Source organism: Aedes albopictus, chromosome 3 (assembly GCF_035046485.1).
Source record: "Aedes albopictus strain Foshan chromosome 3, AalbF5, whole genome shotgun sequence".
In the NCBI taxonomy this organism is placed as follows: Eukaryota; Metazoa; Arthropoda; class Insecta; order Diptera; family Culicidae; genus Aedes; species Aedes albopictus.
The window spans coordinates 46,351,179-46,377,920 of record NC_085138.1 but is presented as its reverse complement, the minus strand read 5'-3'; the positions used below and the strand labels follow the sequence as shown (position 1 = coordinate 46,377,920).

General features: G+C 42.8%; 1 protein-coding gene across 1 annotated transcript; it reads left to right on the top strand.

Moving 5' to 3' along the window:
- Positions 1-1,352: 1,352 nt before the first annotated feature.
- LOC109410458 (protein RRP5 homolog) lies at positions 1,353-26,033 on the top strand. The gene is made up of 5 exons (XM_029870165.2): positions 1,353-1,645; positions 1,707-4,000; positions 18,191-18,894; positions 24,284-25,498; positions 25,569-26,033. The coding sequence occupies exons 1-5, from the start codon at positions 1,556-1,558 to the stop codon at positions 25,916-25,918; spliced, it is 4,653 nt and encodes a 1,550-aa protein (XP_029726025.2). The 5' UTR covers positions 1,353-1,555; the 3' UTR covers positions 25,919-26,033.
- The last annotated feature ends 709 nt before the right edge of the window (positions 26,034-26,742 follow it).

Genomic DNA, 26,742 nt, shown 5'->3' with positions numbered 1-26,742 from the left:
ATTTAATTTTAATTTAATTTTAATTTAATTTTAATTTAATTTTAATTTAATTTTAATTTAATTTTAATTTAATTTTAATTTAATTTTAATTTAATTTTAATTTAATTTTAATTTAATTTTAATTAAATTTTAAATCAAATTTAATTTAATTTAATTTTTATTTAATTCAAACTCAAATTCAAGTTTAAATTAAAGTTAAAATTAAAGTTAAAATTAAAATTGAAGTTAAAATTAAAATTGAAATTGAACAGGCTCCGAGTTTTTTTTATTGAATTTGCTTCGTCCAGCTTTCATTCGAGGCAAGAGTACGGTTGTAGTAGTGAACGTCGACAAAAGTTCACTACTACAATCATACTTCTTGCTCGGATGACAGCTGGAATGAAAACAAGTAGCATAAAATTTATGCCTAACATTTGTCTAACATCCCATAGTAAAACATGTCTAACGTTAGTCTAATGTTAGACTAACAAACATGTTTCGAATTTGCAACATGTCTAACAAAAGTGTGTCATATCTGTCTAATTTTAGACTAACATTAGCCAAAAGTGAGACAAAAAGTTAGCCTAACATGCTGGCCAGTTAGTCTCACATTAGGCTAATGTTAGGCTAACCCTCCGTACTGGGATCCGCGAGCGGTAATGGCGACGGCGGGCACAAATAACCGATTCGAATTGACGTTTCTTGGGGATCGCAATCGGTTGGCGCCACCAAACGGTGGGTGAAGGGGTGAGGAAGAGAGTGAGACTGTTTTGACTTTCCCCCAAGAAACGTCAAAATCCGAACCGGTTGGATATGCCCGCCACCGCCATAAGGCAATCTAGCGTTCATCACCCTTCTCTCTCGAGCAGTCACAGAGGATAGCAATTTTTTGTTTAATATTTTCATAGGGAAACGTTTCCGTATGAAAACAAACCTATCTTCCTCGGGAGCGAAACAGAGAAAGGTGATCAAACGTCAGATAGCCTTATAAGGCAATCTAACGATTATCACCCTTCTCTCTCAAGCAGCAGCAGAAGATAGCAATTTTTTTGTTTAATATTTTCATACGGAAACGTTTCCGTATGAAAACAAACCAATGCTCCTCGGGAGCCAAAAAGAGAAGGGTGATTAAACGTCAGATAGCCATTGATTGATGCACCAAGCGAAAAGAAGAAGAAGTTTTGACATCCAAGCGGTGTGCCGTCGATTAGATCCTCGTCACTGATTGGTCGATGGATGTAAACGGCACACCGCTTGGTGCATCAATCAATTACCACTCGCGGATAGTGGATACTTTTTGATCCCGCCTGTTGGCTTCCCCTAAATTCGACCCTGCAATGTTTATCTGTCATCCCTTCGTCGCCGCCGCGACGAGAGACGTTTCATGCGAAAAAGGAAAACATTCTTCCCGCATGTGCGCACGTTTCTGTTTACGTGAATTTAATTTTTTGTAAATTTTCCGGAAAAACTCGCGTGTTCACTGATCGAAAGTGGTTTAGTTTGAAAAGATTGCGACGTTCTAACGAGTAGTGTGAAGATTTTTTGTGTTTATTTCGGAAGTTGCTGAAAAATCGCGATGGTATACGTCGAGCCGTCATTCCCACGCGGCCGAAAGATCGAAACCGACGACGACCACAAACCGCGGAAAAAGCTAAAGAAAGCGGCGGTAAGTGGGGATTGAGGATTGATATTATTTTGATTCATTGATAATTTATGTTTGTTTTTAGGGATACGGAGCATCGACAGCAAAAGATGAAAAGCCTCACAAGCTTCGCCCGAAGGAGCGCCAGCAGGCTCTGCTGGAACAGATGGAGCACGACAAGGAAGAACTGGAACAGAGCGTTAGTGCGGCTCCATTGCAGTTCAAAACGGCCCAAGAGGGAATGCTGCTGATGGGTTGCGTGTACAAGACCTCCAAAATGGATGTGAAGATTTCGCTGCCGGGGCGGTTGTACGGATCGGTTCCGATAATGTCCATTTCCGAGGCGTACACTAACAGGTTGCACAATTTACTGCAGACTAGCTTGGGAGGTGCGGAAGAGCAATGTCCCGGATTGGAAGAACTGTACCACGAAGGGGATTTAGTGTACGTCAAGATCAAGAGCAAATACACTGAGGATAAGCGCTTCGGATTGACGTTGGATCCGAAGGAGCTGCACAGCGAGTTCAGCTGCAAACATCTAGTGGAAGGATTGATTCTGATGGCGACAGTGGAGGAAGAGGAAGATCATGGTTATCAGATGAATGTTGGCATCAAGAATGTGCGGGCGTTTCTTCCGATGCATAATGTAAAGAACAACAAGATGATTGTCGGCAAGAATCTGTTCTGCGCAGTGGAGAAGGTCACTCAAGGAAAAGGATCAGCGACGATTGTTTTGAGGGCATTCAAGCCAACAGAACCGAGGAAGCTGGAAATAGCGCAGGCTAATATTGATTCTTTGGTTCCGGGATCGGTGGTGACGTTCACCGTTGAATCTATACTGCCGAATGGCTTACAGGGAACTCTCTTCGACGACACGGTCCCGGCATTCGTGAACGAGAATATGCTGGAGAAACCCTTATCCAGCATAAAACAACACGAACTTTTCAAGCAGATTTCGGCTCGGATCTTGTACGTGATGCCACTCACGAAACATGTATTTCTCACGTTGGCCAACTTTGACGGGAACAGAGTCCCGGTGGCGGATCCCGTTGTTCCCGGTAAGATCATTCAGGACGCCAAGATCATCCACAAATGCCCGAGCGGTGTGTGGTTCCAGATCGGGAAGAAACACAAAGCCTTGCTCCCGAGATACATTCTGAAGAGTAAATACAATCAGAACTACGACGAGCAGATTGTGATGGCCAAGTACCAGATCGGTTCTGTTCACACGGTCCGGGTGATGCGATATGAAGCCTTCGACCGGACCATCATCGTTACCGATGACGAAGCGAAAATCGAGACTAAATATTTCACCTTGCAGGATCTCAAAGTGGGAGATGTTTACAACTGCCGAATAACCAAGGTTTTGGATGGAAAGCGGGGTTTCTTGGTATCGCTGGACAACGTCAAGGGAATCGTCACTTCGCACAACTTCGAACCTTCGAAAACCCACGCCGTCAATCAGATGGTAAAGCTGCGTTTGATCGCCATCGAAGAAGACCGCAAAATGGCCCAATTCTCCAATCATCCGGAATACCTGAAGAAATCCGCTAAGCTGGTCACCGCTCGGGAAGACTTTAAACAAGGCCAAAGGTACCTCGGTACGGTGATTTCTGAGCAGGAAAAATATTTCCTAGTGGCATTCTGCAACCGGATTACCGCCATTTTGTTCAAGTTCTGCCGTAGCGTAACCCAGGACCAGGACAGAATTTCGCGACTAAAACCGGGAGTTGTCGAGCGATTCACCGTGCACGAACTCTCAGAGGACGCCCAAAAGATCACCGTCGCCATCCCTCTGGACGGTGATAGCGAAAGTTTGGGCCACGTGGTTAGCGGAACCGTCACCGGCGTCTACGCCACCGGGGCCGACATCTACCTGGTGAAACAAAATGAGACCGGATCCGTTCCGCCGGAACTGTTCTCCGATTTCCCTTCCCACAATCCGATCTACGCCAGTGCGCTCAAAGAAGGCGAACAGCTTCAGGTGGTCAACGTGAAAGAAAACGTTTACAGTTGCCGGGACGTGGACTACTTCCGGCGCAAACCCACCCAGCTGAAAGACGTCAAAATTGGTCAGGTCCTGAGGGCGTACTGCCTGGAAATATTGACGCGAGAAAAGAAGATTTGCTTCCGGCTGGCGTTGAAGGATTACCATCGAAACGTTTCGCTGAAGATGCGCGAATTTGCCGACGCCGGAGAGCGGGTTTCCATCCAGGTGGGGCAAGTGATTTTGGTCAAGGTGGTCAAGAAAATAAGCAAAACGGATGGAACTCTGCTGGTGGTGTCGCCCAAATTACAAGATGTATGCACACATGGCGCGGAAGAGCCCGTCCGGTACATGCAGAGATATCTTGCTGACGTGAAGGAGTTGGTGAAGAGGTGAGTGATACTCAGTTTTCTAGATATTTTATCATTTAGTCGGTCTGGTTTTGAGATGGTGAATGAAATTCTTAACTTCTCTCAGCGTGGGAGTTGGATAATTTTCGTCCTCTGCTGCACTGACGTAGGTAGTTGTTTCCTCCGTTGCCTTGGTCTTCGTGCCTACATTCTCCACGCCATTAAGGTTTTCGTCGAAGTGCTGCTTCCAGCTTTTTTTATATATCCCAGATTTCGTCGACACGAAGTCGTTTCGGGATACGTTGAACTTTTGGTAGAACTTCCGTGTTTTTTTCGGAACGGCACAGCAGCTTCATTTCCTCGCACTTCAACAAAAGAGGAGAGTCTGCTGTTTCCGCTTGTGTTTGTAACGTTTCACATTCTGCCGGGATCCTTGCTGCAGCTTTACCGCTTGTGCTGCGTTCTTCTCCAAAATCGCTCTGCACTACTCGTCGAACCATTCGTTTCGTCGACTCCGTTCTACGTACCCGATGGTGCTCTCGGATACGTCGTGGATGGCTGCTTTTACTGTACTCCAGCAGTCCTCTAGAGCGGCCACATCGAGATCGTCCTCGTCTGGCAACGCTGCCTCGAGATGCTGCGCGTATGCAGTAGCGACATCCGGTGAATCAACATAGACATATTTTCAAATGAGCGTAAACACCAAGTGGCCAAAAATGAAAGAGTCTAAATTGCTCAACATCATAAAAAGTTCTACTTCATCTTGTATAAATCTCGTAAGAATAAAGATAAAAAATAATAATATGTAAGAAAAATTCTGCTTCGCAAAATTGTTATTTTTGTGTACTTTCAATTAGAGTTGTGGTATCATATGTTTCAATGTCAATATTTTAACATGATCGTTATACTGGAAATTACATAGCAGCATTTGATTGAATCGATTGTGCTACTTTTCCCCGAATGTCGGTACCCCGAATGCTAGCTCCCCGAATGGCCCGTTTCCCCGAAAGCCAGTTCCCCGAAAAGAATATACATTACATTCTTGTTCGAAATGATCACTTGCCACAAAAGATTGTACGACATTTCCTCGAAAATCAGTTCCCCAAATAAAGTTTTCTCGAAAGTTTTATCCCCGAATTTTCAATTTCCCTGAAAAATATTTCCCCGAACAGAGTATTACATTTGCCACTTAACATACTTCGTGCATCAGCTGACGCTCATCACGCTGACCTCAATGCACAACTAGGGGTTCCGCCCATTAGGCCGAAGTACGCTTAGCTGAAGTACGTCAGACTGAAGTACGTTGAACCGTAGTTCATAAGATCGAACGGGTCAGTAGGCCGTCTTACTAATTTTCTTTACAAACGATGTTCAAATTTGTTTTCAAAGTCCTAGAAGATGCTTTGAGTCCCTTGAGTTTTTTTTTAACATTCCTCGAATCTAGCGCATTCTATGGATACTGAGATATACTTCCATGATTTTATGAAAGTCTCTTATCATTTTTTCTTTTATCACATATGCCAAGAACCATTTTGATTACCAATTAGTCTTGTAGAGTAGGGTGGCCCACACTTATATGAAAAACAACAATTTCGAAAAATGCCAAGTCTTACCTCCTAAATTAGTTGTTTAGGACTCCCAGAAGCTACGTTCAAAATTTAAGCAAAATCGGTTGAGCCTAAGGGGGCGCTCAAAATGCTGGAAGTTTGTATGGGAAAACTTGGCCAAATGTATGCAGAAATTTTAAGTTTTCGAATTTTGCCGCTAGGTGACGCTGTAGGCGTTCAATAATCAAACCCTTTGGTATTATTGTAGGTGACTATATGCCAGAGAACTTTGTCGAAGACCGGGAAGTGATCCGACGACTGTGAAAAAAGTTATACCCTAGGCAAAGTGAGGCAAAGTATTGAGATTTCATTATTGATATTATTCCTTTACATGTATTGGAAAAATAAAAATAAAGTTTATCCTCACTTTTCCTAAGGTATAACTTTTTTGGCAGACGTTGGATCACTTTGCGGTCGTCGACAAAGTTGTTTGGCATATAGTCACCTACAATAATACCAAAGGGTTCGATTATTGAACGCTTACAGCGCCACCTAGCGGCAAAATTTGAAAACTTAAAATTTCTGCATACATTTGGCCAAGTTTTCCCATACAAACTTCAAGCGTTTTTAACGCCCGCTTAGGCTCAACCGATTTTGCTTAAATTTTGAACGTAGCTTCTGGGAGTCCAAAACAACTGATTGAGGAGGTAAGACTTGGCATTTTTCGATTTTTTTGTTTTTCATATAAGTGTGGGCCACCTTATTGTAGAGGTTTTGAAAACCGCCCCAAAACGTGAAAGTTTTTATTTTGGTTTTATGGTGGTTCTCAGTACATATCTCATAAAGTTCATTTGTATAATGATTTCTTGGTGTTGGTGTTATACTGTTACGAAAGTATTGAATTCCATCTGAGATTTTCCCTTCTTTTCATAACAAGCATTTGTTTCGAGTTGTACTCATTTTCATTTTCATTTATTTAGTTCACATCAAATTCATGATAATACTGAATCAACAATTTGCCGCCATAATACTCGATTTGCAGCTGCAGCTCTCCATCCTCGGTCACGCCCAACACTCGCCAGATCACGCTCCACCTGGTCCGCCCATCGTGCTCTCTGCGCTCCACGCCTTCTTGTGCCAAACCGGATCAGTTGCAAACACCAGCTTTGCAGGGTTGTTGTCCGGCATTCTTGCAACATGCCCTGCAAACCGTATCCTTCCGGCTTTGGCCACCTTCTGGATGCTGGGTTCGCCGTAAAGTGCAGCGAGCTCGTGGTTCATTCTTCTCCGCCACACACCGTTCTCCTGCACACCGCCGAAGATCGTCCTTAGCACCCGTCGCTCGAAAACTCCGAGTGCTTGCAGGTCCTCCTCGAGCATCGTCCATGTCTCGTGTCCGTAGAGAACCACCGGTCTTATTAACGTCTTGTACATGGTACATTTGGTGCGGGGGTGAATCTTTTTTGACCGCAGTTTCTTCTGGAGCCCATAGTAGGCACGACTTCCACTGATGATGCGCCTTCGTATTTCACGGCTCACGTTATTGTCAGCCGTTAGCAAGGAACCGAGGTAGACGAATTTTTCTACCACCTCGAAAGTATCCCCGTCTATCGTAACATTGCTGCTTGTCCTGTCTCGCTCAGTCCCACCTACCAGCATGTACTTTGTCTTAGCCGCATTCACCACCAGTTCGACCTTTGCTGCTTCACGTTTCAGGCGGGTGTACTGTTCTGCCACCGTTCCAAATATTCTAGCAATAATATCCATGTCATCCGCAAAACAGACAAATTGGCTGGATTTCGTAAAGATCGTACCCCGGCTGTTGAGTCCGGCTCGTCGCATAACACCTTCCAGGGCGATGTTGAATAGTAGGCAGGAAAGTCCATCACCTTGTCGTAGTCCCCATCGAGATTCAAATGAACTGGATAGTTCACCCGAAATCCTTACGCTGTTCTGCACACCGTCCATCGTTGCTCTTATCAGTCTAGTCAGCTTCCCGGGAAAGCTGTTCTCATCCATAATTTTCCATAGCTCTGTGCGGTCGATACTGTCGTATGCCGCTTTGAAGTCGATGAACAGGTGGTGCGTTGGGACCTGGTATTCACGGCATTTCTGGAGGATTTGCCGTACGGTGAAGATCTGGTCCGTTGTCGACCGGCCGTCGATGAAACCGGCTTGGTAACTTCCCACGAACTCTTTTACTTTAGGTGAAAGACGACGGAAGATGATCTGGGATAGCACTTTGTAGGCGGCATTCAAAACGGTGATCGCTCGAAAGTTCTCACACATTAACTTGTCGCCTTTCTTGTGGATGGGACAGATTATCCCTTCCTTCCACTCCTCCGGTAGCTGTTCGGTTTCCCAGATCTTGACTACTAACTGGTGCAGACAGTTGGCCAACTTTTCCGAGCCCATCTTGATGAGTTCTGCTGCGATACCGTCCTTACCAGCCGCTTTGTTGTTTTTGAGCTGGTGGATGGCATCCTTAACTTCCCTCAGCGTGGGAGTTGGTTCGTTCCCGTCCTCTGCTGCACCAACATAGTCATTTCCTCCGCTGCCTTGGTCCTCCGTGCCTACATTCTCTTCGCCATTCAGGTGCTCGTCGAAGTGCTGCTTCCACCTTTCGATCACCTCACGTTTGTCCGTCAGGAGGCTCCCTTCCTTATCCCTGCATATTTCGGCTTGCGGCACGTAGCCTTTGCGGGATGCGTTGAGCTTCTGGTAGAACTTGCGTGTTTCCTGTGAACGGCACAGCAGTTCCATTTCCTCGCACTCCGCTTCTTCCAGGCGGCGCTTTTTCTCCCGGAAGAGACGGGTCTGCTGCTTCCGCTTCTGTCTGTATCGCTCCACATTCTGTCGGGTTCCATGCTGCAGCATTACCGCCCGCGCTGCATCCTTCCCCTCCAGAACCGCTCTGCACTCCTCGTCGAACCAATCGTTTCGTCGACTCCGTTCTACGTACCCGATTGTGCTCTCGGCTGCGTTGTTGATGGCTGCTTTCACTGTACTCCAGCAGTCCTCTAGAGGGGCCACATTGAGCACACCCTCGTCCGGCAACGCTGCCTCGAGATTCTGCGCGTATGCGGTGGCGACATCCGGTTGCTTCAGTCGCTCTAGATCGTACCGGGTACATTGTTAATAACGGAGAGTTTTGGGCGCAGTTTAACCATCACCAGGTAGTGATCGGAGTCGATATTAGCGCCACGATAGGTCCTGACGTCGATAATGTCAGAGAAGTGCCGTCCATCAATCAGAACGTGGTCGATTTGCGATTCCGTTTGTTGTGGTGATCTCCAGGTGTAACGATACGGGAGGCTGTGCTGGAAGAAGGTGCTACGAATGGCCATGTTCTTGGAGGCGGCGAAATCGATGAGGCGTAGGCCATTTTCGTTCGTCAGCTGGTGGGCGCTGAACTTTCCAATCGTCGGTCTGAATTCCTCCTCCTGGCCTACCTGAGCGTTTAGATCCCCTATGATGATCTTGACGTCGTGGTTTGGGCAGCGGTCGTACTCGCGTTCGAGCTGCGCGTAAAATGCGTCTTTGTCATCATCAGTGCTTCCGGAGTGAGGGCTGTGCACGTTTATTATGCTAATGTTGAAGAATCGGCCCTTGATCCTCAACCTGCACATTCTTTCATCGATCGGCCACCAACCGATCACGCGCCTCTGCATGTCGCCCATCACTATAAAAGCTGTTCCCAGCTCACGTGTGTTGCCGCAACTCTGGTAGATGGTATGATTACCTCTAAACGTTCGCACCATAGATCCTGTCCAACACACCTCCTGCAGCGCTACGATTCCGAACCCGCGGTCCTTCAGTAGATCGGCGAGTATGCGGGTGCTCCCGATGAAGTTGAGAGATCTGCAGTTCCACGTACCGAGCTTCCAATCGCAAGTCCCTTTTCGTCGCTGTGGTCGTCGCTATTGGTATCGGTTCGCATTCTTCTCTTGTTGATTTTCCGGTGCTAGTCTTTTTTACGGCTGGCTCGCAGGGCCTGACACCAACCCACTAACCCAAGGAGCTGGGCTTACCTTCCCGGAAGCTACGGGTTCTGCATTGGCATTTCCTCCAACTACAGTGCTAAATAGCTAGGCTCGAGCGCCAGTCTTCGCCGGGGGTGGTGTTTTTAATGGGCGCCCAGGAGATAATATTTTACCTGAGCTTCCACCCCCAGTTGTACTATTGCATAGTTTATTGACGATAGTAGTTTGTTAAACTACTGACTGTCCCATAACGGAATTACCTTCTTTGAGAAGTCATCTATTCTTTTGATTATTAGGTTTGATTGTCGGTAAACTGGTTTCTTATTTATCTTTTCATAGTAGCTATTCCATCACGGGTATTTCCTTCTTTCACAGTAGGCAGTTCTTATGACGATTATGCATAGAATACATTCAAATCATTCAACTAGATTGCCCGTTGATGGCTTTATATTCAATCGGACTGATGACCCATCTAGCCTAACGACACTTTCAGCCTTATGAACTTCGGCCCAATGTACTTCGGCCTGATATACTTCTGCAAAGACCATCTTTTTGACCTGATTGATAACCTTTCTCGTAATACAATTTCCCTTCTTTTAAATATAGGATGTTCTATCAAGATGAACTGTTCAATCAATCATCAGTGATTGAACCGCTGCTACATTTATCATTGATATTTTGTTTTTGTGTGCAACTGTTCTGGTATCTATAAGCGTAATGTGCAGTAAAAATCTCCATCAGATATTCTCCCTTCTTTCATCATATACTCTCCTTTCAAAATATGTTGTTAAAATACTGTCGGCAGTCTAACTACTAATATTTTCTGCAGAAATTTCAATTCCAAATTTTACTTGTGATTAGCTTGAATGCATTAATTTACACAAATTCTAAAGAGTGCTTATTAGTGTGGGTCATCGGAACCGTTTTCTCAGATCAAAGCTTTTTTGGTTCCGTTTTGAGTCCCGAGTATCTGTGCAAAATTTGAGCACGATCGGTTGCGCCTACACTTTGCGCATTGCAATTGAAATTTGTATGGGATTTTGTATGGGAAAACATACTTTTTTGCATTTTTGCCATAAGTTGAAAAAGTTTGTCTGAAACTTTTCAACCGATACTAAAAAATGATAGCCTAGGATGTTCTGAAAAACTTTGTCGAAGACCGCAAAGCGATCCGATGCTTGTAAAAATAGTTATAAGCAACGCACCGCATGCATGTGTTTATGTTTTAACATGTAAAGGAATAACAATAGCAACAAAATCATGCTGTTTCGCCAAGCAATGTCAACGCTATAACTTTTTTCATAAGCATCAGATCACTTCGCGGTCTTCGACAAAGTTTTTCAGAACACCCTAGGCTATGTTCTCACTTTATCGGTTACATGGTTTTAGAAAAAATTGAGCTTGTTATGAGAGAAAGGCAAAAAGTGTGTTTTCCCATGTAAAACCCCATACAAACTTCAAACGCGATGCGCAAAACGTAGACATAACCGATCGTGCTCAAATTTTGCACACTTATTTGGGTCCTGAAATGGGATCAAAAAAACTTTGATCTGATGGGATACCATTGAATTTTTCATTTTTCTATATAAACGATGACCCACTCTAGTGCTTATCTTAAAATCTATCAAACAAATTTTATTGATTTTTTGTTTCAAAGCTTGTTAATAAACATTAAAATTGAGCTCATAGACTTCCTTTGTAAGCAAGCATATCTTACATTCTCTGGATCGCGTGTGTTACCACAATCACGGTGACTCATTTTAATGGTATTATGCATTTTAAAGGGCTTTTTCATCGATTGAATATTCCAAAATAACACGAAAGAATAGCCTATGAATAAAAGAAGGGGAAATTATGATGAGCGTGTTCTTAGTTGAATGCCATATCATTTTCAATCAGCACAACAGAAAAGAATGACCCCTATTTAAAAGAAGAGCAAACCATTGAAGCATCATGAATCATATTTTATCTCGTAAAATCCTTGACAAGAGGGAATGCACAATATCAATGAGGTGTGAAAGTTTCCATGGTCTTGATGTCATCTTCCATTTGTAGGTTTTCTCAAATCATAGAAATTTAAAAAGAATCGAAAAGTAAACATTATTGAGCAGTCTTCCTATAGCCTGAACATCACTATTTTTTGCACTCAGGCTAAGCTTACTTGCCGCTACTTTGTTCCAGTTCGGACAGTGGAATAAATCAGAAATGGAATGCATCAGAAACCAGTACTAAAATAGTATAAGACACATTCTACCGTGACGTTACAACGTTTTGACGCATTCGTAGTCAGATTTTTCACTATAACTCATGAAAACGATTATAAACCTCAAAATATTTTTTCATATTCGGATTCCTTGTAAAATTTCTGATATATTTGACCTATTGAACATTTAGTTTGCATTAGAAAAACGTGTTTAAAATGCGTATTTGTAGCGTGACGTTACAACGCGCTAGAATCCGACCCTCTCTACCGCGAAACCAACATCTTAAAAAATCTGCTCGGATTTTTATGATATCCTAATTTTTTTTTCTACCATTAAAATTTATTGGTTGGTTCTTCAATTCAATGAAATAAAACATATAAATTTTGGATTTGTTTTTGGATAATCGACTTTTACATTTCGTGACGTTACAACGCCCGTTCAGTTTCAAACAGGGTTCTGCTCGCGTTGTAACGTCACGAATATGCCCATCATGTTAGAACCAGAATAATCAGCCAAATTTGCCCGAATTTGTAATTATATTATTGCATTATCTTCACTGCTTCACGGAGAACTTTATTCTATTGAAAATCCGTTTTGTAATAAATGGCTCGGAGGGCCAAGTTATTGCTATCAGTAGTATGAATATTCCTACATGAAGGTTAATGACACCGGCACCCATCTTCGGTTTAGTACCACCCATATTCTTCTAGTTTTGTCCCAAAGACTAGCGCGCTGAGATCCATTACTGCACACCGACAGATATTTAGATTTTTCAGCATATAACTCATCACTCCGACGAGATAAAGATTTCTTAAATAATCTATTGTCGTTTTCGTTTTTGCGGTGGTGCTACACTGGTGTAGCACTTTTGCACCGAAAACGTTCGTTTTTGATTTTCGTGCTACACCGGTGCAGCAGTTTTTCTGCGCATGATAGTGTAGCACTCAAAAAATCGGGAGTGTAGCTGGTGCACACCGCGTCCACCGATCAGCGTTTGCAAAGTTGTCAATATTTTGATGTTTATACACGCACACCAATGCAACTGCACCGAAAATGTTCGTTTATTCAGCGAAAAGTGTACCACGAAGCGGTGTAGCACCGCCACAAAAACGAAAACGACATATGCAATGTCGTCTATTCAAGTGAAAATGCTATAATTTGTATGAGAGAATTTATTGAATCAAAAGCATACCAGAGGATCTGCATACCACTTAGGACCCTAAGAACAACTTCTGTGATCTCAGAGACAAATAGACCTAACAGTGATAAAAAATCTTATTTACTTACTTACTTAGAGAGTTGATGTCTTCGGAAAAGTTGTTTGATAAATCAAAGACTTACAGCTAATTTACCATTTGACGTGAGATTTCGCCATTGGTTGATGCTAAATAAAAGTTTGTAATAGTTTGCAAATGATTTCTCAAAAAGTTTCCTATAAGTTTTGACTAATTGAGAAACTAGCAGTCAAAATTTGTAAATTTTTGGGCACTTTTTAAAAAGTTTCAACTTTTCTTTTATAAATAAATATAATGTGCATGGTTTTCCAAAATTTCAACTACCACTAGGCAAGTATAACCTTAAACCAAACGACTTTTAAACTAAAGATACTTAAAAATAACTCTCTAAGAGCACCTTTAACGGTGCGCTTCTATACCCCGTTTGGCAGCCCTCCATCATTGCAGCAAACTTTACCGGTCGCTGCTGAATGCGCTCGCAAAATAGTAGCGCTATGGGTGGGTGACCAAATATAGTAGCGGGACAGTTGCGCTGCTAAAAATTCTATGGGAATATGACAGCCCTCCCGATACGAATCAGGGTGACTAATTTGATAGCTACCGGTGTGGAAAAGGGTGGTTAAGTCAAAATGGTAGCGCTGCGCGGGTTGCTCGAATAGTAGCCGCCGTTAATGTTGCTCTAAGTAATCAGGGTCCTGAGATATATGAGTCGGTGATTCTTGTGATATCAAAGACAGACGTAACCTTATTATTTAGACAGTTGGTGTCCTCGACAAAGTTCCCTGGCCAAGATCACAGGGTTCGACGGTATTAAAGTGAAGGATGTTAATTGTAATTCTTGTAATGAAAATATCACCTTTAACACTTTAATGCGCCTCCAACGGTTCATTGCGAACCGGCTGCTACAGATGGAGTATGGCTGATTTATCAGAAATGCTCGATAAACAGGAGGGACCTGCTGGGGCCTAGTAGTTTCTATACCCAGAAAACAGTTCTGGTCTATTGAGTCTGTGAAGGTTTCGAGAGTCGTTGTGAATCATAATGCAATTTTTTGTGTTTTGTGACGAGTCTCGGAATCTTTTTTGAGTCAGCAGACTTTGAACTGTTTCCTGGGCTTCCCACTATTCGGTTAATTTTAACAAATACACTATACAAATTTAATTCAAATATGAAATAATTAGTAGTATCTCGCGTATTCAATTTGCTAATACATAGTTCTCAACATTTGATGTGCTTTCGTGATTCAATTTTCTCTATAATTTTCAATATCAATTTAAAATAACTAAGTAACTAATAGTGGAAAGTGCAGCATTTAACAGTGCTTGCTTATAGATTCGAAGCTAACGTGTGATCAAGACGAAATCGACAAAAACTGACTACTTCGACTTTGACTAACGTAGACTATTTATGACAAATTAGATTTTTCGACTGAGTGTATGAAAGGTTTTCTTTAATATGGACTTATTTGGACCGATGCTGATAGTGCTGATAGGGATGTGGACGAAAGACAACTTTCAAAGATAATAAAAACAATACTAAAATGAGGATCAACGAAAATGGACATAACAAACACATCGACTATCTAACAGATCATAGGCACACCAAAGATTACTGAATTATAGGGCACAGCATAAATATGAACAATAACATTCTTTAAAGCTTGACATGACAAAAAAAAACAAATACAAAATTGACCATATGACAAAACCGAAACTTTCACACCTTCTACCGTAACCTTCTGAGTCAGTACGCAACAGTGTCTTACTGGACGACATGTTCCGTGCACGGCTGGTGAACTGCTTCTGAAGGATTACGTACTCTATCCTATCCAAAGGCCTAGTGAACTGTCGTTGTCCGCGCAAACGCGAGACGCTTGTGCGTACAGTGATGGGAGAGGTTTCTACGTCCGTCGGCGTGCCGCTAGGAACCTTTCAAAAAAAAAAAAAAAAAAAAAAAAAAAAAAAAAAAAAAAAAAAAAAAAAAAAAAAAAAAAATTGGTGTCCTCGACAAAGTTGTTTGGCTGGTCAAGAACTTTAAATTGATGGGCCGTATGATTTCAAATCCTTCCACTAGGAGGCGGTAGAAGGTATACACATTTTTAGTTTCGTTTATCTCAGGATCCTGAATAATTAGAAATATTGTTGCTTCGGTAGAGTTGTTTGGTAGATCAAGAACTTTCAGTTTAATATTACATTTACATTTACAAAAGCATATTAATTTTATTATTTATCTTGAAAACATTCAACTAGCCGTAACTCTTAAAATTTTCAAATTTTGACTGATAGTTCCTCATCTTGTTATCTGTAAATGCTACAAATTTGGACTTGATTGGCTAGCTCTACACGAAGATGCAGTACTTCAAGCAGAATACATCTTTTTGACTGTCGTTTTATAAACTTTTGTATCTTGGAACCAAGTGAAACAAATCAAATCAATTTGTGAACATTTATGAAAAATATGTTGGTCTTTAATTACCATTTGCTTCGAATACAATATGTCCAAAGTGAAACAAAATCCAGCTTGTAAAATACTTTTTGGGAAATTCTAATAGTTTGCCAGCTTTTGCAAAATGGAAACTAGCGTCTTCTAGTGGCGAAATCTCGCATCAAATGGTAAATCCACTGCAAGTCCTTGACTCACCAAATTTTGCTGAAGAAACCATCTTTCCAAGTAATGGGGGCCTGAGATACATGAAATTTGAAATTTGTAAGTTCTCTAGCGCCGCTTTGTTGTAGAAACTTTAAACCATACTATCCATCAACTGTAAGTCTTTGACCAACCTAACAACTTTGCTGAAAACACCAACTCTCGAAGTTATCAATACCCTGAGATATACGAGATGGTAATTTTGTCAGTGTTTCGTCTGTTTGGCTCTGATATCATATAAATGATCGGTTTGAGTGTCATTTTTACAAGATCGCAGTACAATTACAATTTAAACCATTTTTGGAATTTATATAGAGCGTAGATGTTGGCCAAACATCAAATCCCTCGGGTCTCAAGAGTCTTCGTAGTTTATGAAAGGGACTTAGTGGTACGAAATTTATGAATGATACCTTGAAAAAGGGCTCATACACAACGAGAAAGAAATTGGTTTGGAATATAGAACTACCTTTGTCCACTGCAGAAGTCGTCCAAGCCAGAGAAATTTGGTCTTTTCCACAGAACTTTTTTTCGTGACGTTACAACGCAAACTTCATCCAGGTGAAACTAAGGCGTCAGTGAACCGATTTCCTTTATTTTAATCTCATTTGAAAGATATTCTGGAGTACAAAGACCATACAAAATTTCAAATTTAAAACTTGTTCCGAATTTGAATAAATTTCATAAGGTTGATTTTCCGTGAAGTTACAACGCTTTAAAAACCTATACTTTGACCAACCATACCTCATAGTTGTAAAGTATTACAATTAAAATTCTTTGTATGCTGAACAATCTACATACATTTATCTGTTAATCATGGGAGATTTTTGAAAAATCAGTGCGTTGGTGTTTAAAATACGGCAGCTTTGATGAATAGTGTGTCTAAATGCCTTAGAATCACGATTTTATTGTTAATCTTAACCGTCGTTCAATAAATATGTTTTGTCACATTAATATCATGTAGAATACATTCTTGGACGACAAGAGTAGTGTAGAATATTATAAAAATGTGAAATATGCCAAATTTAAACTTTGAAAATTGAGTATTGATGATACGGGGCCCGTAGAATGTGTCATAATAAATATTTCGGGGAACTGGTTTTCGGGAGAATGTCGTACAATCGCCACAAAATGTTCGTGATCCGGCTGACTAGGTTGCTCACCCGGTTGCTCAAAAAGTTAACTGATCACAATTTGACAAGCCGTTAGGGTCAATTTGGTTCTAGAAAGAACAAGCAGCAATGGAAAGAAGGGGGCATACTACCATTATGTCATTCTTCATTCTGAAGTGTTTCAGCAGGTCTGAGGAGCAATAAAACTTGAAGAACCGACTATAAAATAAAGAAGGGTGTGATTCGGAGAAATGGGTAATTCGGGAAAAAGTGCCATTCGGGGAAAAGTAGCACAACCGATTGAATCTTTATTTTATTAGTTTTTAAAAATAAACTAATCGTTAGTATAATCTATCATTGCTAACAAACAATGATGATTGCGGTTCTGTAACACTAGCCCGAATGACAAAAGCCCGAATGCCACTAGCCCGAATGGTAGCATAAGGTATTTTGGGAAAAACTGATTAACAATTTCATCAGAGATTTTTCCTTCTTTAAGCTATCGGCTATTCTTTCATGATTTATTGATGCAAATCGTATTAGCACCACCATCAGCGCCATAATCAATTTACAAATCCGGCAGAGGTTTTTCCTTCTTTGGAATATACGCTGTTCTTCCGTATTCTATTATTACCAAGATACTGATAGATGAATTTCGATTCGGGCTTGTGGTATTCGGGCTTGTGACATTCGGGCTAACGGTGTATTCGGGCTAGTGTCGTTCGGGCTAGTGTTATAGAATCGATGATTGCTGTGCTTATGATAACAGAACCCATCAGCATTTGGCCAGTCTGAACCAGTGCCTAACATCGGTAGCCTGGTAGTGGCCCGCATGTCTCCACAAGTAAACCCGCTTGAATTGCTTCCGTTGCTCGTGCTGTTCATCGTCCACATATAAGAACTCGCCCGTCAAGGCGTTTCTGATGCGGTACACAGCGTTACCCATCTTGGCATCCGGAATGAACTGCCAGTAGCCATCCCTGGGCGCCATATTCGAATTGCCTTTGATCTTGGTCAGGAGATACCGCCGGGAGGCATCCCGTGCCCATTCATCAGATCCCGCATGCAGCCACTCCTTCACGTGATGATTCATTAGAGAGTATGTACTATTGGCGGCATTGTAGGGTGCCACTATCCACTTCCCAGTTATATAAAATTGATTATTGTTGGTAACGAAGGTATATCGCTCAGCGTTCGGTATGTACGCGGATTGTTCGTCTGCTGTCAGGTAACCCCCGGTTTTAAGGCTACTAATGGCCACACAGCTGAACCAGGCCGGATTGATGGCTACGCGGGCTTCACACGGACACTGGCAGAAGGTTGCTGGCCGTTGTAACGGGTAAACTGTGTTGATGAACAAAGCACTTAGAAGGAAAACTAACACCTTGAGAAGTTTCATTTTGATAAATGAACGCCTGTAGCTGTTTAAATCGGACTTATAATAGATTGTAGCTATCGACGACTGCATTCGACGCAGAGCTAATCGATTAACATTGATTTCGTTTCAGATTCAAATCCCGCGATAAGGCCTTTGCTCAGTACACCGTCGGACAGAGCGTAACCTGTGTGGTGGACAGCTTTATTCCGGACAGCGACCAGATGGTGGTTCGTCTGGGGGACGTGGAGGACACTGCTGGAGCCAAGGGAATAGTAACAAAAGATCCAAAACGGGACGGGGGTTACTCACTGCGTGATCTACTGGAAGGTCGAGTTGTGTGGGTCGACGTTGAGAAGCAGTTGGTTCATGTGTGCGTCGTAAAGAAATATCTGAAGCATCTTGCGGACTCGGACGAAGCCAATGTGCCAAAGGAACAACTGGGAACTGAAGATGGACCACGGGAACTGGTGACGCTATTCCAGAACCAACACGTTGCCGTTGGTTGTCTTCCGAAGGTGGACTCACCGCTGGCCGTCGTGCCGGTTCGGTGCCACTACAATGACCTCGGCCCAGTGAAACCGCTAGCGAAGAAAGCACAGGTTTTCCTACTTCGAATTTCCGATGGATTGTTGCTAGGGTTGACCGAGGAACTGCACGAAAAATTCAAAGACTTCATTTGGAAACCCTCCGAGAAGAAGGACAAAAGCGACAAAGCTTGCTGGCTGCCGGATGACTATGAGGAGCCACTTTTGGATGATCCGAAGGAAGTGTCCGACGAGAATGCTGATGAAGAAGAGGATGCCGAAGCGCAGAGTGACTCCGGGATCGATAAAGGTGAGTTGATGGCAGTTTTTTTTTTTATTTGACCAATTAAGCATGTAATTTAAACTTTTCAAGCTTATCAACGGTCATGATACGTACACAGAATCATTTGTTCACATCACATTAATGCATTGTGAATCTTTGACAAGAGGCACTGCAACTGTTCCAAAATGACCACGCCATATTTCCAAAGCAGACAAGTTGACCGGATTTTGTGAAATTCCCGAGTCAGCGCATTACACGTCTTAAGGAAATGTTGAATAGCATTTAGTGAAGAGTTCAACTGAAATATTTACACAATCGCCTATGATTTTCCATAGCTCCGAGCAATCGACTCTTCCTTGAAATCAAAGAACAGATTATGGGACATTGCTGGATGATTGGCAGTATGATAAAGATCTTGTTCGTTGTCGACCGACCATCGACGGAACCAGCTTGTTAGCTTCCCATGTTTACTCATTCGTTTCATGATGGGGCAGATTACTCATTTCTTACACTCCTCCGGTAGATGTTCGGTTGCCCAGATCTCGACTTTGAACCGGTGCAGACAGATGGTCAACTTTTCTGGGCCTATCTTGATGAGTTCAGCTACGATATCATTCTTACCAGCTGCTTTGTTAACACCGCTAGCTATCATGGTTTCCCATAGCGGAAATCATCATAGTTACAGGTCGCAAGCCCTGGTAAAGTGTGGAACGTTTTGATGGCTGTGATCCTTGACCATCATGTAATCAAAATCCCAGGGATACTCAAGTGACCATACTGTTGGGTTGTGGGGGTTGCGTGTGTGGGGTGCATATATTGACAAGCATTGCTATGGATCGTTAGGGCTGAGTAGGAGCGGGGAATGGTTCTACGATTGCTTAATTGCAATTATACCTACTGGTATAGTCGTGGTTCAACAGTGGTGGCGCCGCTTTTCGCTTGTGTTCGGCCTAGGTGGTTTGTTTAGGCGGTGCGGGTAGGTCTGTATGTACTTCGTACGGGCAGTGCGTACGGCTTCAGCATTGTGATTGCTTGGGTAGTGTAGGATAATTGGGTTTGGGACTGAGGGGGTCGTCATTGATTCTGCCGACACCATTGAGTACTCATTGTTGGCGGTTGTGTTGGTGACGATTTCTTCAGCTTTATAATCTCATTTATACCACGCATAAATTTTGGGAAGAGGGACTGCTTTGTAATGCAAGAGAGGGATGTAAACTCTGCGTTATGGGTTGGGTGAGGTCATGCAGATAGAAGCAACCCAGGTGACCGTGCGGCTCGGGTCATGATGGATGCATGAGTGCAATGTGTGTGGGGTGTGCTACCCTGTGGGTGCAGTTGAGTCCGGGTTGGAGTGGAAAGAGACCCTTCTCTACCCTAGATCGGTTTCGGTTGTACGGGCGGGGTAGTGTTTGTTTTATTTGTGACGTGTTGTGCGTGATTTGCGGCCCGAGCTGCGTGGTTACTTGGGAAGTATTGTGCTCTGCAATCTAGATTTTGGTTTTAAGGTGAAGCTATGGCTGGGCTGTGCCTCGAATTTGTTGGGCGCAGGTCGGGAGAGCTGGTGGCGGTTTGTGCTGGAGGGTTTGCTCGATTGGTTATTCACTGGTGGTGGCCAGTCGATCGACTGTTCGCGCAACCTGTTATTTGGTTCTTGGGGTTTGTGCTCTCGAGTTTCGGGGCGTTGCTTCATTGTATCTTCGCTTTAATACTAATATTGCTTGTTTGATTAACTGACTGTTATGTACAGGCGCTTAACTCATTCTATTTCATAGACTGCCAGATTTAAGGGTAATGGTTCAATAGGGTGTTAGCAATCAGAGTGGATTAGAACGAGTTGGCGCCTACAATACACCAACACTAACACACATACACCAATACTTACACGCACGCATGCACCTACAACTAGCTGTAAAAGACCAGTGGGCGGGACAATGGTGCCTACCCAACAGTTGTAGGTGGGGTGTTTGGCTTAGCTACATGACTTGGTCCGGCAAGCCCATAAACATCAATTGGTAGACGTATTGCCTAGTGAAAAGACAACGCAGATGGGCGAAAGCCAGGGGATGCGTTGATAATAGCAGAATAGAATAGCAGATATCATTCTTACCAGCTGCTTTGTTAGTTTTAACCCTTTGATTTTTTTTTCAAGCTTTATTGGTAGTATTTCCTCTATTTATTTCTGTAGTTTTGGTACTCAACAGCATAAAAAGGGTATCATATGATGCAGAATATTTTTTCTGGATATCCTAGGTCATCCAAACTGTTCTTGAGTTTAGATTCTTTAATCTACGGGTGTAACGGTAACTTTTATCATTATACAAAACTACGATATGTAATCTATCATGCCCAGTAAATCTTCTGAATGAACATTTTCAGATCAGCTGGGGTCATCCAAATTATTATGATGTTTGAAATCTTGCATCTACAGCAATTAATGTTTCTCTTTTGGCTATAAAGAATAATGTTGCATAATCTATTATACTTACTAGTGTCGTAATTTTATCTTTTTACTCTGCTGGAGGCTCGACTGTATGGTTTCAACTTTCATTCAAAAACGGCTACGCTGTCTTGAATTTGGGGCTGTTCATAAACCACGTAGACCAAAATCTGGTCATCTAAGACCTCCTCCCTCCCTCCTCGTAGACTTTTGCCCATACAAAAATTTTGAAATTTTTATGGAGAGAATGTCTCAATCGAACATCTCAGTTTCTTATTTTCAAATTTGCTATTCTCCATGTTATACCAAACGACTTTTACATCAGTCAGCTATTATGTCAATCGGCATTATGCCAAATAAGGTACTCACGTAGAGACAAGTTATAGAGTCTTAATTTTAAAGTTGTTTTGGATGAAAAAAATTTTATTTTTTGCTCAAAATTATTAAAATTTTACTGCCATGAATACAGTTATACCGTGTACTGCTGTGCGTTGAGCCGTACTATAGTTTCAACCATTTCCACATCATTTACACTTGGCTAGCTTGAACCAATGTCTGTTATCGGTTGATTGATAATTGCCCGTAAGTCGCCACAGGTACAGCCGGTTGTAGTCGTACCTTTGAATATGTTGCTCGTCATCCACGAAGAGGTACTCGCCAGTGAAAGTGTTCCGAATGCGATACACGTCTTTGCCGATTTTCGGATCCGGAATGAACTGCCAGTAGCCATCTCGCGGAGGAATATTCGGATCGCCCCTTATCTTGGTTAACAGGTATCGACGGAAAGAATCACGTGCCTGGTCGTTTCTTCCCGCGTGCAGCCACTCCTTGACGTACAAATTCTTGAGACCATAGGTCCCATTATTACCCTCCTTGTACTCTACCTTCCACTTTGCTGTTCCCCATAATTTGTTCTGGTTGGTAGCGAACACGTATCGCTCGTAATACTGCAAAAAAGGATAATGCTCGTCCGCTGTTACGTATCCTTTTGTTTTCATACTGTAGATAGTTATGCAGTTGAACCAGTCTTTACTGATGGATATGCGGTTCTCGCACGGACATTGACAAAAGGGCGCCGAGACACTGGAATATCCAGTGTCGATAAGCAAAGCACTTAGCACAAGAAACAACGCGTTGGAAAGTCCCATTTTAACAATGGAATAGTTAAAGCAATTCTGAACGTTTTTTAATCAAGTCTTGAATCCTATAACCAATCATTCGTTCCGTAGTATGTATTGATTCGACGCAAACCTAATCGATCCGATCAAAATCGTTCTCGATTTAGATTGCGCCTGGAAAGTTCCATCCCTATGGCATAAAATCGCCGGAGCACCTTTTAACAAGTTAACATGGGTTTACCCCGTTTGGTCGTTTGGCATAATTCAGAATGAAATGCCAAAAGACCACTATGCCAAAAGGGGAAGTTCAGTTTGCATAATATTACAATAGTTGACTACACACTACAAGCGGAATGTCGGGGTCTCCAGTTAGCCTAGTGGTAAGGGCCAATTCGAAGACGGCGAGTTCGATTCCTGTGCCGGTTGGGATTTTTTTTTCGACTTCCTGGGCATAGTGTATCATTGTGCTTGCCTCACAATATACACATTCATGCAATGGCGGGCAAAGATCAATTAACAACTGTGGAAGTGCTCAAAGATCACTAAGTTGAAGCGAGGCAGGCCAAGTCCCAGTGGAGACGTCGAGCCATAAAGAAGAAGATTATAATCTACCAAGAAGCCCCATGAAAAAAAAAACCTTCAATTGACCAAATCCCAGGACGATCCAATTCAGGAACAATATCGTGAGCTGTTGGGAAAGCCTTATGTACTCCAGGATGTGGACTAGACCAGATATATGTTTCCCGGTAGGGTTTCTCGGTAGATTCGAACAACAACCTTAGACCACGACATTGGATGGCGCTAAAACGAGTTTCGCGATATTTGAAAGGAACTAAACATATGACACTGGAGTTCAAATGGCATAAGTATGCAAAGCTCCTCACTAGATTTGCAGATGCGGATTGGGCTGGCGACCAAGACGACCGGAAGTCAGTCAGCGGATTTGTTTTTCAAGTTTTTGGAAACACAATATCCTGGTCAAGCAAGAAACAATCAACATCAAGTGTTGCGATGTCGTCCAGTGAAGCAGAATATGTTGCGCTGAGCTGTGCTGCTGCTGAAGCTATATGGCTGACAGGACAGGAGTTCTGTATGATTTAGGCGTAAAGCATGTGGTACCAGTGACGATATTCGAAGATAATAAGTTAACCATGGATGCATTGGAATGGCGAAGAATTTGGAATCCAAACGAGCGAAATATATAGATATTCGATATCGTTTTGTCCGTGATCATGTTGCTGAATGAAAGCTAGATGTACAATCAATTACAACAAAATATCAACTAGCTGACATTAGTACGGAGGCGTTGGACGGAGATCTGTTACTGCACTTCGGAGAAACCTAGGGTTACACGATCGGGGTGTAATCGAAGATACCAGTGGATATTCCTAGTTGGCGATCGTTAGTCCTATTCATTGAAGTAGGTTGAATATTGTTGAATTTGCTGCATCCTGCTCTTACTCATTTGTTGACGAATAGGTAAGAGCAAGATGCAGCAACTTCAACAAACTTCAACCTACTTCATTGAAAAGGACTGTTAGCAATTTGTTTATTACTCCCAAACATTCAGCTTCCCATAGTTATAATAAATCATCGTTACTTGTTCGTTTAGTCTCGCGTGTCATGACCCGGATACAAAATCTGCTCATTAACATCTTAAGAGGGTAGAAGAATCTGCGCGTATGCAGATACAGTTGCTTCAATCAAGGTCATGCGGAAGCGCCCGTCGGTACCGTACATTGTTGATGACAAAGAGTTGTGTGCGTTTGGAGTAAATGTTAGCGCCATGATAGTTTCCGATTTCGGTCATGATGTCTACATGAAGTTACATGTATACTTTTTTTTGATTTCTCATTTTCAGATGAAGATGCACCAGAACCGAAGCCGATCCCTCAAGAGCCCAAAAAGAAATCTAAGAAGAAGCAGAAGAAAAAGACGACTGTTACAAAATCAGAACCACTTCTAAAGGTCAAGAAAACCAACGCCGTCGAATCACCTGCCAAGGCGTTGAAAGGCAAAAACGAGAAAAAGAAAGCCACGGGCAAAAAGTTGAAAGCCGGTAAGCAGTTTGTTATAAGCCAGCTGGACGGAGCAGATGACCTGATGGCAAGACAAAAGATGCACGGCAAGAAAAACAAAAACAAGAAGCATTTTTTATCCAAAAGCCCGGCTGCCAACGCTCCTCCTAATTCGAAACAGGACAAACAGTCGGGCTCCTCCCAAAAAGCGAACAAGGTTCAGCTTGAAAAGAAAGATAAACTGCATCAACTAGCTCAGCAGACCAAGTTTAAAAAGAAGAAGAACAAGGCTGGTCACCAGGCTCAGAAACCGACCTTAGAACTGGTTAAGCCTGTAAAGATCGTCAAGACAGGAGTCATGCCGAAACAGCAAACCCTGCCAGGAACTCTGCCAGGAGCGGGCGGTTTCTGGAGCACCAACCCCTCATCCAAGAAGGAAGATTCGGACTCCAGCGATGACGACGAGGAACCGACAGTGCAACCGAAGAAGCGCCTCAATGCGAAGGAGCGTTTCGAAGCGATGAAACAAGAGGAGCAGCGAATTCGTCAGATCGAAGACCAGTTGGCTGACGTTTCGGCGGATCCTCATACGCCGGACCAGTTCGATCGTCAGCTTCTGTCCCAACCGAACAGCAGCCTGCTGTGGATCCGCTACATGGTGTTCCACATGGAATCGGCCGAGGTGGAAAAGGCCAGAGCCGTAGCACGGCGAGCGCTCAAGACCATCAATTTCCGGGAGGAAGGCGAACGCCTCAACGTGTGGATTGCGTTGCTCAATCTGGAACTCCGGTACGAAACGGTCGAAACGTTCAAGGAGGTGCTTCAGGAGGCCATTCAGTATAACGATCCGTTCAAAGTGTACTCGAGGGTGATCGAAATCGTAATCGATTGCGGCAAGACGGCGGAGGCTTTGGACATAATCGACATTCTGCAGAAACGGTTCCGCAAGCAGCCGGAAATGTGGCTCCTGTTGGGCAGTTCTTACTACAAGTTGGGACAGGCCGCCAAGGTGAAACCTCTGCTCAGCAAAGCGCTGAAATCGTTGGAGACAAAAGAGCGTAAGTTGGCGAATGACATTATACCAAATGAATATTAATTCAAAATGCTCTTCCCTTTCAACTCCTACAGACATCCCCCTGATCGTGAAGTTCGCCTTCCTGCACAACCGCAACGGCGAACGGGACGAGGCCCACATTCTGTTCGAACAGATCCTGACGTCGTACCCGAAGCGAACCGACATCTGGTCCCAGTACGTGGACATGTTGGTCAAGGACGAGCTCATCGATGTGGCCCGGCAAACGTTGGACCGTGCCATTGCCCAGCGGTTACCGATGAAGAACATGAAAACGCTCTACACCAAGTACGTGGCGTTCGAGGAGAAACACGGCGATCGGGAGGCCGTGAAACGGATCAAGCAAGCCGCAGCGGACTACGTCGAGAAGCAGCTTAGTTCGAGTGGGGTCACCGCAAGTGGGTAGAGTTTCTGTCGTTTTTTAACTGTTAAGGTAAGATTGTTGTTATGATCCTATTCTTTAGAAGGTTGATTGAAACCTTTCTATTATGATTGAAGTAAATATCGCCTTCATTATGAAACAGAGCTGATTTGAATGATGATGACTGCATTGGAATTGATTTCTTTATATTGAGACATTCTGTACAGATCAGATGGCGCGTGGTTGAGAACAACTTTCATGATTCTTATTATGTATTTTTGTACGCATTTACAACCCTGATTCATCTCCAAAACAATCACATTAGTCTGCGTAGAATGTATTAATTGAACATCTCAGTTTCTTATTTTTTCAAATTTGATATTCTCCATGTTATACCAAACGACTTTTACATCAGTCAGCTATTATGTCAATCGGCATTATGCCAAATAAGGTACTCACGTAGAGACAATAGTTATAGAGTCTTAATTTGAAATTTGTTTTGGATGAACAAATCTTTATTTTATGATCAAAGCTATTAAAAATTCACTGCCATGAATACAGTTATACCGTGTACTTCTGTGCGCTGATCCGTACCGGTTTCAACCATTTCCACATCATTTACACTTGGCTATCTTGAACCAATGTCTATTATCGGTAGATTGATAATTGCCCGTATGTCGCCACAGGTACAGCCGGTTGTAGTCGTACCTTTGAATATGCTGCTCGTCATCCACGAAGAGGTACTCGCCAGTGAAAGTGTTCCGAATGCGATACACGTCTTTGCCGATTTTCGGATCCGGAATGAACTGCCAGTAGCCATCTCGTGGAGGAATATTCGGATCGCCCTTTATCTTGGTTAACAGGTATCG